This window comes from Octodon degus, unplaced genomic scaffold (assembly GCF_000260255.1).
Source record: "Octodon degus isolate 3935 unplaced genomic scaffold, OctDeg1.0 scaffold00089, whole genome shotgun sequence".
Classification (NCBI taxonomy): Eukaryota; Metazoa; Chordata; class Mammalia; order Rodentia; family Octodontidae; genus Octodon; species Octodon degus.
The window spans coordinates 9867621-9880176 of NW_004524665.1; the positions used below are offsets into that span (position 1 = coordinate 9867621).

The following is a 12556-nucleotide window of genomic DNA, read 5'->3' on the forward strand; positions in this document are numbered from 1 at the left end:
CCTCCTCCTCCCCCTCTCCTTCTCAGTACTAGAGATCAAATTTGGAACCTTGCACTCTGTGCTGCTGAACCATATCCCTGGCCTCCACTTGTCTCTTTCATTTATGCCTTCGCCGTCCACTCATCAGCCTGTGACAGGGCAGGAATAATGCTCTCACCCTAGTCCTGCAGGGCCTGCTATGTTGCCCACACTCAAGTGGAGGGAAGCAGGGAGGGGCCATCTCCCAGGGGACTCTGGGGATGTCCACTGTAGGCCACCTCAGGCCCCTTTACCTCTTCCCATCTAGGGAGCCGATGGGGCTGAGCCCCGGGAGACCCTGCTGTGGCCAGGTGGGTCTGGGTGACAGTGTGCCCAATGGGTATGTCCAGCTGGTATGCTCAAGTAGAATTTTTGTCTGCTCAGGATGCAGTCTCCTTTCAAATGCTGAGGCCCTGGGGGCTGTATTACCCAAACTCCAACTCGGGGCTCAGACTCAGTCTCAGATGATACACAGGCGGGGGGCAGGAAGACAGCATAGGGGTCTCATGGCCCCAGTGATGTTTTCTAAAAGGCGACCTGGCCTCTTGGCCCTAAGGTGTGGAAGCAGGCTGAGGTGGAGGACAGGGTGGCTGCCATCTTGAGGCCAGGCATGGACAGGAGTGTGACCAGCCACACAGGCCTGGCTGCCTCTGCTTCACGCTGGGGACAGGGAAGCCTTGTGGGGAGACAGCAGTGAGAGCCGTGGCAATGCAGGTGGGCCCTGACGGCCTTCGCCCGGGCTTTGCTACTTCTGCTGTGCCATGTGTATGCGGGCCAGGGTGCCAGGTGTGGGGACGGCTCCTGGTGGGCTTAACCTAGGCTAATGCACACACTCCCCAGATCCTGGCGCATCACAGTCCTTCTTACACGAGACCACACTCCTGCCCGAAAGTGGCCTGCAGGCAGACCTGGCCATAGACCAGCAGGGTGCTGCTGTGCCCTGAGCAGCAGAGGCCAATGTGAGCAGCCGTGGTCACTGACCTGGCTGGCGAGCCCCAGGCTGAGCTCCCCACTGCTCCTCCCGGCTCAGGAAACCAAGCTCTGCCTCTCCTGGAGAACAGAAGCCTGGCCACATCCTGTCAGCTTCTGTCTGATGAGGCCTATGGATGAGGCAGCATGGGTGTGGTCCTCACAGATGCCAGGATCAGGGGGTTGGCCTCCCGTTCAGGGCAGGCCGGTGGGTGCCCTGCTCAGCTGAACACATTCCAGTGGGGTAGTCTTGTGGCCATGTGAATGGCGCTGGCCTCAAGTCATGCTCACCATGTGGGGTGGAGAAAGCGAGGGGCAATCCCTCAGGGCCGTTGTCCTCAGCAGCTTGCCCAGGGTCCTGTGCTCCCTGGGCCGCAGTGAACTGTGTACCCTGTTGGTGACAAGTTTTCGCTGTGCCTTTCTTACTCCAGTCTCTCCGCAGCCCTGCCTGACCACAGCATGGGCAGGGAGGACAGTGCCCAGGGTGTGATGGCAGGCTGCGTCCAAAGGTGCCTGTGTCTGGGCTTCTGTCCTGCTCTGCCCTAAGTATCCACCATGGTCAGCTGGACATCACTGGGTGTGGCCAGGCACCACAGAGGCCTGCCTGAGGGCAGGGTGAGCAGGAGAAAGGGTGCTGACCACAGCTCTCCGCTACCCCCAGGTCCTTCCAGAACCCACTGCTGGTCACCGGTGGGGCACAGGCGTGGAGGACAGTACACGGGGGCGTTGGCTTCTGGAAGGGCTGGGCCGGCCGAAGAGGGCAGGCAGCAGGAGGAGGCGAGGAAAGTGCAGGGGACAGAAGGGCAGACATCTCGAATCCCAGCGCTGCCAGGAGAGGGTGGCAATGCTCCCGGGCCTGCAGGAGACACTGTCTGCTCAGAACTACCAGCGCAAGCTCTGGGCGTCACTTAGCAATCACAGGAGGCGAAGCCATCTGCTAGTGAGAGTCACATTTCCATGATGCACATTATCCAGCACTGCCTTGAAATTATGATTCCGGATGTCTTCATCTGAGATGTGTAATTATTCAGATCAGAAAACAAACAAAGAAATCCATCAAGACTCTTTTAGAAGACAAAACAAGGTTTTTGCCGTGTTTTGGCATTACTTTATTACACTTATTAGCAGTGACAGAATAATATCATACTTTTTCCAAATAAAATAACATCAAAACACTTTTTTTTTTTTTTCCTGAGACAGGAGACAGGATCTCACTGTAGTTCAGGTTGGCCTTGAACTCACTGCACAGGGCTTCAAACTCATGGCAATCCTCCTGCTTCGGCCTCCCAAATGCTGGGAGTACAGGTATGGAGTGCCATGATCCACAACACCTCTAAGACGCTCGCTTAAGTCACCTGCACTTACAGTACATCCTAAGAGTTATAAGCAGACTGGAAGAGCACTTAACAGCAACAAAACTAAGTAAAAATATCATTTTAGTAGGAAATGAAATAGAATCACTGTAGTAGCAGGAAGAGCCTCTCACTGCAGGTCTCAGCTCAGAAGTGCATTTCAGGAGGCAGCTCTCCTGGGGCCAGGCTGTGTGACACAGTTCCCCGCTCCTCAGGGAAGAGGATCTGGGCCCAGACAGAGCCAGAGGGCTGAGCAGAGGGGCCCAGCACACAGCCCGCAGCAGGGAGAGTAGCAGGTGGAGAGGGCAGAGGACTGATCCCGCTTGGGGTCCTGGGCCACCTCTGGAGAGCCCAGGCTGGAAGAGTCGCCCGTGCAGGTCCTGTGGAAGGGAGGATGGGCAAACAGGATGTGCAGATGGGACATCGTGCAGAGGGCGTGGCGCAGCTCTGGGCCCTTCTGTCTTGGTCATTCTTCTCATTGTTGAGACAGGTACCCAGCACCCCAGGCCACAGAAACAAGATTTCAGCTGTAGTCGGCAGGCTCTGAGGTAGGGCGGCGGGGCAGAGGAGACACAGCCCGCAGGCGTGGAAGCTGTAGAGCAGGAGCAAGCGGCTAGGGGCAAGCAGCTCTCTTCCTGGCCCTGTATCGATCCAGGCTGCCCGCTCTCTGCAGAGTGCTCTGTGGCCACATGAGGCTTTGGGGGATATCTGGATATACCAAGTGGTTTCAAGGATTTTGTTGGCTGCTAAATGCAAAAAGAATAAAGCTTCAGTTGGCCACTGGCCTGGTGGGTGCCAGCGATAGAGAGGGCAACACAGGGCTTGATGGGCGGTGGCAGCACAGGGTGCTGGATGCTCACCCAGGGAGTGGCTCCAAGCCAACAGCAGCTGGCGGGGACAGAGGACCCCTGTGGCCCCTGCAGACATCTCAGAGAAGCTGCGCTCATGGCGCTGTTCTCTCTGTAGTCATTGGTTGGCACGGTGCTCTTACTTTGGCTGTGCTACTTATGTCCACTAGCTGCAGCCATTGAGCCAGCACCACAGAATGAGAGACTGGGCTGAGGTGGTGCGATGGCCATGTGGAAGGGGCTGAGGCTAGCTCTCAATCACCCATGGGAAGCACTAGACACCCACAAATGGCAAGGAAGAGCGTACCAAGGCAACGTGGCATCCACTGAAGGGTGGGGCTGAGCCAGAAAGGAAAGCAAGGGGCAAGAGAGAAGACAGACGCAGCACTGCCAGCCTGGTGCAGGTGGGAGTGTCCCCGTCTGTGAGCAGAGAGGGTGAGCCCGGCAGGCTCGTGCCAGGACCCGGGTGCCAGCTTGGTGGAGACATGCAAGTCTGCTCAGTGCAGAGCACACTGCCCAGAGGAGCAGGGGTGGTGCCCAAGGACGAGCAGTGAGAGACTGGGCTCTGCAGGTCATAGAGCCGGGGGGGGACGCTCGGCAATCCGACGTCGCGGCCGCATTTCTTCCCAGAGTCCAGCTTTCTGCAGCCCCTCTAGGAACTGCGCTGGCCTAAAGTTGTGCCCTGAAGCTACACCTGGCTGGGAGCTCACTGAGGCCCTCGGACATGGAGGAGGCTGTCCTGTGCTCCCACATCCCACGCCGTGGGAAGGCAGCTTAGCTTGTGGGGGCGAGATGGACTCTGCGCTGTCTCCGTGCAAACAGACCTACAGCGCCCGAGGTGCCTCGCAACTGCCGAGCAGAGTGCACGCTGGGAGGGTGGCGTCAGCAAGAAGTCCATCTGTTGAGGATTTTAATCCTTCTGTTTCCACAAATGGGGGTGAATGCAATGAAGCAGATACTCAGGTGACTCAGAAGCCCTTGCCCTGGAGGGCTGGGGCCCAGAGGGCAGCCAGGGCGCACAGCTGCATGCAGCTGGCTGGGCCAGTCACAGGCCGTGGAACACCCACTGCTCACCCCTCCTCCTTTCCCTGCTGCTCCTGTTTCAGCAGGTATACACCACTTCAGCCCCAGCTGTCTTTTCCAGCCTGCCTGGAAGTGGGGTGTCTGTGGCTCAGCCTAGGTGCACCCAGTGCACCTCCCTCCTCAGCTTCCTCTTGGGTCCTCTAGCCCACGTGGGCTTCAGGCCCACTGATGACCCCGCCCCCGAGGTTGTCCCTGTGGCTCTGTGATGACTGCCCTGTCCTCAGACCTCTCCTGCTGGCTGGGGAAGGGTGTACCCATGCGCCTGGGCCCTCACTGCCTTCGGGTCTTTCCCTGTTCTCCAGTCCTGAGCTGGGCAAGGAAACCCCTAGGTGACCTCATGGGTGAATTCTGTCTGTCACATATTCAAGGAACCGGAATACTTTTCTTTGTTTTGTTTTACCTGGGATCAAACTCAGGACCTCTCGCTTGCCAGGCAGGTGCTTATGCCGCTGAGCTATCTCCCCAGCCTACTCTTGCAGACACTCACCAAAAAACAGAGGGAGGACAGCTGTCTACGTCATTCTGTGGGGCCGTCTTGCCTTGACCTCAAAATAACCAAAATCATCACCAGACAGGAGAGATACAGACCACTCCCCTCGGAAGCACAGGCCAAAGCCCCCCCCCCAAGTGTCACAAAAGGGACCTGTCACATGGAGTAGGTTACACAGCGTCCCATGTAGGGCTTGTCCCACAAGGGCCAGGTGTGCTTAGCCAGGGAAACCATCAGATACAGCACCTCCCTGGATGAACCCAACAGCCGTTCTTAGTAGCAAAGAGAATTTCCTCAATACAATTCCAGAGTCTCAGAAATCCCACAGCTAATACCAAATACCAGCCAGTACTATAGGAAGGAGTGAGAGCATTCCCCCAAGCACAGGAGTAAGGCAAAGAACACCCATGTCCCCACCTCTGCTCTGCCTGCACTGGCCTCTGGGCAGCGCCCCGCCAAAGCCTGCAGAGACACACACTGTTTCCACAGACAGAAGACCCAGCGTTGGTAGGACTCATGTTTCCGTAAACTGATCTGTGGGTTCAAAGCCAACCCAACTGTAGCCTCACCAAGCTTTCAGAACAGAAGTGGGCAAGGAGATTCTAAGCTGCACAATAATGTGAGGGTGCTGGAACTGTCTGGGCAAGGAAGAGAGAGCCGAGGCCATGGCGGTCTGGTTCTGAGACAGAGCTCGAGCAGGTATCTGTCAAGGTGGCAGCACTCGGTGAAGAGGGGCTGAACTGGTCAGAGTGCAGTGCTGTGGCGCATAGCCTCGCATTTAGGGTCAACTGGCTCTTAATCAAGTGGCCAAGCATCTCAGCCGGGAAAGAAAGGGCTTTTTATCAGATGGCGCAGGAATAGTGGGACATTCGTGGAGAGAAAGAAACATGCTCTCATTTCACACAGTAATCAAAAGTCATTTCAATAAGCAGCACAGAGACATGCTTAACCACTAAATCGTAAAATTCTAGAAGGTAATGAAGAACGTTCCTGTCACCTGGGAGTGGGCAGCTATTCTGTGGGTGGGAGGCAGCAAGCAGTAGCTATGGAACGAAAAAGTAGCCAGCTAGCTTACCACAATCAGAATATGCTCCTTATCTAAAGAAACCAGTCAGAAAATGACCAGAAACTGGGAGGGAATATTGACAAGACAAAATCAGGCCAAGGACACGTACAGAGAATATACAAAGGCGCAGCGTGACTCATAAGAAGACACAGCCGAAGAGACTCACGCGCTTTCTGACAAGCAGGTGAAAAGCGTGTGACTCTGGGAGCTCACAGGGTGTTTGCATCCTGCCTTCAGGAGTGCAGCTGCAAGGCGCAGACGGGACCCCGAGCTGGACTGCATGGACAGAGTGCCAGACGGCAGCACAACTGCGAGGCATGCATAGGCCCCCACGGTGCTGGTGGACCAATGTGCTGTGACCACGTAGGGAACAATTAGATAGTGCTCAGGGCCCCGCAGGCCTTCACCCCAGAGAAATGTAAACACACAGCACAGAAGAACTGCACAAACATGGTTTATAGCAGCTTTCTTCATTTTAATTAAGAATCCAAACCAAATATTTATTATCAGAAAGATGAGTAAGTGAGGCCCATCCATAAATGGAATTCCTTGTGGCGATAAACAGGAAGATATGTGGAGATGGAACTGTGCTCCTCACAGACAGGCAGCTGGAGGCCTGTGGCGACTGTGAGAGCACAGCTCGGCACGCCCGCCAGTCCAGAAGGTGATGCTCCCACGTCAGGGGTAGGGCGGCGTCTGCAGGGGCACGAGGAATTTCGTGGGCGATGGAAATGTTTCTTGGTGCTGGCGGAGTCTCGGTTGCTGAGTCTGAGGAATATGTGGACGTTCCCAGTGACGTGTTTCCCTGAGCAGGTGCTGACCTTCAATGCTGGGGGAGTCTCTCGTGGCATCTCAGCCACCCTGGGGTCCACTGGGCCAGGGAGCCGGACCTTTCCTGCACAAGGGCCTGACTCAGGTGGGACTTCCTGGGGGTCCCCACCTTCCTGGGGAATCAGAGGCCATCACACGCCGGGCCCCCAAACTGTGTCAGAGCCTGCTGAAGCAGGCTGACCTCCTCCCTTGGGGCCAGCCCCCTCAGCCTCCAGTGAGCTGGGTCTCTTCTTGGACTCTGGTGGGGTGCAGACCTGAACTGGAAAAGTAAGAAGCAGGTTCCCCAGAGGCGGCCCTGGCATGGGAGGTGCATGGGCCTGGCCTGCTGAACTGGTTCTGGGGAGAGGGAACTGGAGGCGCTCCCACCCCTCCCGACCCTCCACCCCTTGTTAGGTGTGCCTAGACTCGAAGACTGTGTGCTGCTCTTCTCCTGGCTCAGCACCGCCCTCGCAGGGGGGGCAGGGGGTCTCCAACGACATGCGAACCCTGCCAGCAGTTCCACCTTACTGTCCAGAGGCAAAGCCAGGAAGGAGGTAGACCTGCCTTCTCCTGCGGGCACGGGACAGCATGGGCCAGCTGTGGGCTGAGAGGGCCCTCTAGGGTCTTGGGAGGGTGGAGAAGCCCCCACCCCTGCTCCGGCCCAGTTGCGTCAGCACAGTGCTCCTCACGCTGTGGAGACAGCCTCACCTCTCCACCCAGCGACTGCCAAGGACCAGGGAGGCCAGTGCCTCCCTGTCCACATCTAATCCTGTGACTGCCCCTGAGGGTGTCTGTGGCCACAACCTCTCTCTCTTACTCCTTGTAGAAGCCTCCCCTCGGTGTCAGGGCCTCAGTGGCCCTGGTTGGGGTTGCTCCCAGCACCCCGCTCAGGACAGGGAGCCGCAGCCTCTGGGTGCACCCCCTGAGTAGGAGGACCATCCTGCCAACCTCAGCATCCCCCACAGCCACCACCACACCTCAGAACTCTGCCTCTGTCACTTTGTGGAGTCATGGTGATGCCCCGATGCCCACCGCCCTCTGAGATCATGACTTCACAGACCCACCCTCTCACAGTTCCAGTGTCCAGCATGGGGTCCCCATGGAGTCTCCAGTCCCCTGGGCCCAGTCTTGGGGGCCACAGCATAGCAGTGTGTCCCATCTGAGCCTGAGTGCCAGGGTTGTCGCACCCTCCAAGGCAGCTGCAAGGAGACGCCAAGGGGGAGGAGACGGGCCCAGTTCCACAGGCCTTGCTGGGGGTGTGTGGATTCCTGGGGTGTGGACATCAGGTGGCTCTCGTGGTGGGCGACCCATAGGTGGAGAGCTGCAGGCCCTGGCCAGGTGCAGGAAACACATAGTGTGGCCCTGGCGCCGGCAGCCCAAGTGTGAGTCATGGAACTGGGACGGAGGCTTTGAAGGGTGGCAAGAGCAAAGAGAGGGCCTGGGGAGGACACAGGCAGGGCGGGTCCGCTGTGGGCCTGTCAGGCTGTGGGTCTGGCGTGAGGGCCCAGGTGTGGCATTCCCAGGGGCCAGTTGGACTCTCCTGCTGCCCCGCCACCTCCTGTGTCACTGTGGCTCCGTGTGGCATGTTCCGGAGAGCCCAGGCCCATGGCTGGCCTGAACGTGTCCCTCTCCTTCTTCCTTGCCACCTGTGCCCTCTGTGAGATGGCCAGGAGGGTGTGCAAGGCCCTCCTCCCGACGGGTGCCTATGCCAGCTTTGCCCGGGAAGTGGCTGGCGCGGCCCAGCTGGCCGCCTGCTGCCTGGAGATGCGCATGCTGGCCGAGTTCGGGCCCTGGGCCGGGGGTGTAGGACCGGACCTTCTGCTGACCCTGCTCTTCCTGCTGTTCCTGGTGCATGGGGCCACCTTCGACGGCGCCTCTGCCAACCCCACTGTGGCCCTGCAGGAGTTTCTCCTCGCTGAGGTGACACTTCCCAGCACTCTGCTGAAGCTGGCAGCCCAGGCGCTGGGCGTGCAGCTGGCTGGAGCACTGACCCGGCGCTGCTGGGCCTGGGAGCTTAGCGACATGCACCTACTGCAGAGCCTCCTGGCCACCCACTGCAGCCCCGCGCTGCACACGTCCGTGGGCCACGGTGCGCTGGTAGAGGGCACCTGCGCCTTCTTCTTCCACCTGACACTGCTCTGCCTGCGGCACAGCCTCCCGGTCTACAGGGCACCAGCCGTGGCACTGCTGGTCACTGTCACAGCCTACACAGGTGAGGGCACTTGCCTTCTGCTGGGCCCATCAGGACCACAACCCATGGGACGCAGGAGAGGGTGTGCAAGCAAGGGGTCCCTGTAGGCTGGGCAAATAGTCCCCAGACCCTGGGCAGGCCCCGGACTTGTCCCTAGCTCCCAGGGCTGTTTACCCAGAAGGGCCACAGTTGAGGGGGCAGCTGGGGCCTGGCCCTAGCCCTGGTCAGGGACATAGTCTAGTGCCCCAGCCCCGCCAGTTGTGACAGATGTCACAGCAGGGAGCTACCAGGCACTTCCCACGGTCCTGAGAGAAGCTGGGTGCAGCAGGCCAGTTTCTTCTCCACCTGGCTCCATGTCCACGGGACTGCCTGCTCTCCCCAGGCCCAGACCCACTCTGTCCCACTGTCACATGCCTTGCTCCTTGGCAGTGGCCCTGGGGTCCCTCCCTCACTGCCTGTGAGGGCCCACACCTCTCCCCATCCCTCCACTCCCTCTGTCCTCTCACTGCTTCCATATCTCTCCCTCCACCTCCATCTCTTCTCTCTCCCCCTCTCACCATGGCTGTCAAAACTGTCTTTCACATGGGGACATTGGAGGAGGGGTGCTCCTGCCATAGCCTTGTGGCATCTCGGCGTGGCAGCTGACAGAAGCAAGGACCACTTGCTTCTGTCCACAGCTGGGCCTTACACATCTGCCTTCTTCAACCCCGCACTGGCCGCCTCTGTCACCTTCCACTGCCTGGGACACAGCTTCTTGGAGTATGCCCAGGTGTACTGGTTGGGCCCCCTGACAGGTGAGTGGTGAGGACCCTGGGGACAGTGGGCGAGACAGCGTGGGTGGTGGCCCCAGGCCAGGAACAGGGAATGACACAGGTTTTCCTGGCTCTAGACCACCCTGCCTTGCATGCCCATGGGAACACAGACCCCTGATGCCTGTGGCTGAGCTTCTCTGGCTCTGTGGGGCCTGGAGCAGGAGGCAAGGGGACCCTCAGCAGCATGGATGGTAGGGGAGGTGGCTTCAGTGGCCTGTCCTGGGCTGCAGGCAGCCACATGGGGAGGAGGTGGGGTGGAACAGCACCTCGGGGACTCCCACTCCACAGGGCCTTGTCCTTGTGAGCAGGGCTCCCTGCTGCTGCTGGCCCTGATAGCCAAGGAGGCCTGAGGGGAAAGGACCACCCCACCCCACCCCAGGACTGTGAGCTAGGGGTCCTCAGGCCTGCTTGGAGCGTGGAGAACACCCCTCCGCTCACCTGGAGCAGGAGTGTGGGGCTGTGAAGTTCCAGGCCAGGCGACAGCATCAGAGCCTCTGTCCACCAGGTTTGGAGGCCAAGCTGTGCCCGCCCTAGATTGCCCCACTCATCACATTTTATGGAGTGGTGAGGGCCCTGGGAATTCTTAGAGCTGTTCCTGTCTGCAAGCCTCAGCCCCCAGAGAGGTCTCCGGAGAGTGGGTGGGTGGTGGAGAGGCGTCTGTGCAGTCTGCACCCCTTGTCCCTTGCTCACAGCCTCCAGGGTGTCCCCACTGCTCCAGGTTCCCAGGGCTCTACCTCCCCGCAGGGTGCCTCCCTCCCACCAGCGCTTTCTGGCTCATTTTCTACATCTTGCCCTTGGTGGGTTTGTGCCTCCCTGTTGGTGGCCGGCATCCTGGGCAGCATGCCAGGCAGTAAAGGAAACCCTGAGTGGGCAGCCACACATTCTGTGCGAAGGATCCTGGTTTCTGGCTGTGCATGGTGCCGGCTTGGCCTGGGGTCAAGCTCTGTCTGGATTCGTTTCCTGCTGAGTGAAGGCCTAGCTCTGGGCCTCTGTGCTCCTTCCTGGGGCCCTCACGTGAGGTGCTACACGCCCAGTGCCTCGCACGGCTCTGGGAGAGCTGATGCCTCTGAGGTGGAGAAGAGGACGCCCCTGGCCAGGCCTGCTTCTGTGGTCCCAGGTGTCCCTTGCTGTCCTCTGGCTCCAAGCCCTGCCCTGTCCTCACCGGTGCTGCTGGCTTGGGACCCTCTCTGCTGCAGTGTGACTCAGATACTCGTGCTACGCAGACCCTACTTCCTAGGAGGCACATTCCGAGGTTTAGGAAGAGCATGGTTCTTGGGACGCGCTTCTCCCTGGTACCGCTTTGAGCTACACACCACATGTGCCTTCGTCTGGAGAGTCCCAGAGGCTCAGCACCCCATGCACATGCCAGGCACAGGCTTGCAGACGCTTTGGGGGGAATGTCCCTGTCCTCCAGGGTCAGCTGGGGCCATCTCCCACAGCATGAGCCTCTGGGCCTCTGGGCTCCTCCCACTTTCCGCCTGCCCCCTGGGCCTGGGGCTCTGGCCTGCTGGGACTTGGGTTCTGGAGAACAGAGGGCTCTTCTCCAAATTGCCTCCTGCTGCCCGGTGAGTGGGCTCTGACCCCATCTGTGTGTGTTGTCTCAGACTCCTCAGTTCCCAAAGTGCGCTGCTGGGTCTTCCTGCTGTGACCCATCTGGACAGGGTGACACTTGGAGTGGGACCCCTTTCCTACCATCCTAAGGCAGCTTTCAGGAACCAGCAAGGGTCCCCATCTGTATCCCAAGATTTCTGTACTGGTGACAGCACTCCAAGTGCTGTTGACAGGAGCTGCCACCCTGCTGGGTGAGCTGGAGAGCATGGGTGGCTCTGTGCCTGCTCCGTGGGCCTGGTGGCTGAGCTGGAATGCGCTTCAACCTAATCCTCCTCAGAGCGGGGTAGCACCCTCTGCTTCATAAGGAGGGCAGCAGGGAGGGGCCAGGCTGTGGCCACAAGGATGCACTCCACAGGCGGTGATGGAGGCTGGTCCTGGCCACCCTGCAGGCCACCTGCCCGCAGTTCAGTCCTGAAGGGCAGATCTCTTTTTCTCCGGTGCTGACCTTCTGAGCGACTGCAGGCCAGGTGGGAAACAGGGACCCTCAGTTTCTGGATTCTAGGCCAGATGTGAGGACAAGGAGTCACCAGGCCTGGCCCCAACTCGAATCCCCTGCTTGGTTCAACCACACAGCCCCATCCTTCTCCTCCCCTCCACTCACTGCACACCCAGGATGGGGCATAAGCTCTACGCACAATGGGAACCCCAGACCTGGGTCCCCAAAGAGCAGTCCAGAGTCCTGGTGGCCTCCTTCCTATTCCCAAGGTGGGGAAGGGGGCTGGACACCAGCTCCAGCAGGGGTGGGGTGACCAGCTTGCAGAGGGGCCCAGGGTACCATGCTGCCCATCTTGGGAATGGTCCTACGTCCACCTGCCCCACCACCCCACCTCATCTCTTGCAGGGATGGTTCTGGCTATTCTGCTCCATCAGGGCCACCTTCCCCGCCTTTTCCGGAGAAACCTGTTCTACAGGCACAAGAGCAAGTACCGGAGCCCCAGAGGGAAGCTGGCCATGGCCCCTGTGGACACCCCTGTGGCCACGCAGGGGCGCACTGGGCAGGAGTGGGGCAGTGCCCAGTGACCCACTTCCCACCTGCCAGCCATTCATGGACTCTGGATCCTCTCACCACTCTGGGGGAGCTCCCTCCCTGGAAACTGCCTGTCAATAAACCACTGCAGCTCCCTGGCCTGGCCAGGTTTCTGGAAGGGTGTGTTGGGGAGCCCCCTCTGTCTACCTGACCTACTTCCCACCCTTGATCATGGAGGGACTCAGGAGGATGGCGAGAAGTCTGAAGAGCTGGCCTGGGCCTGGAGGCTCCCTCTAAGCCTGCTGGGTGCCAGGCACATCTGTGTACCCACTGCCTGGG

The 12556-nt window shown here is 59.3% G+C and overlaps 1 protein-coding gene across 2 annotated transcripts; it reads left to right on the forward strand.

Annotated features, from left to right (window-relative positions):
• The first annotated feature begins 8238 nt into the window (after positions 1-8238).
• LOC101589437 (aquaporin-12) lies at positions 8239-12290 on the forward strand. 2 transcript variants are annotated; one of them, XM_004637438.2, is made up of 3 exons: positions 8239-8848; positions 9505-9621; positions 12092-12290. In XM_004637438.2, exons 1-3 carry the CDS (start codon positions 8242-8244, stop codon positions 12268-12270), a joined length of 903 nt encoding a protein of 300 aa, XP_004637495.1. In that variant the 5' UTR covers positions 8239-8241; the 3' UTR covers positions 12271-12290. The 2 variants fall into 2 exon arrangements, with proteins under 2 accessions (XP_004637495.1, XP_023578048.1); XM_023722280.1 differs by lacking the exon at positions 9505-9621.
• The last annotated feature ends 266 nt before the right edge of the window (positions 12291-12556 follow it).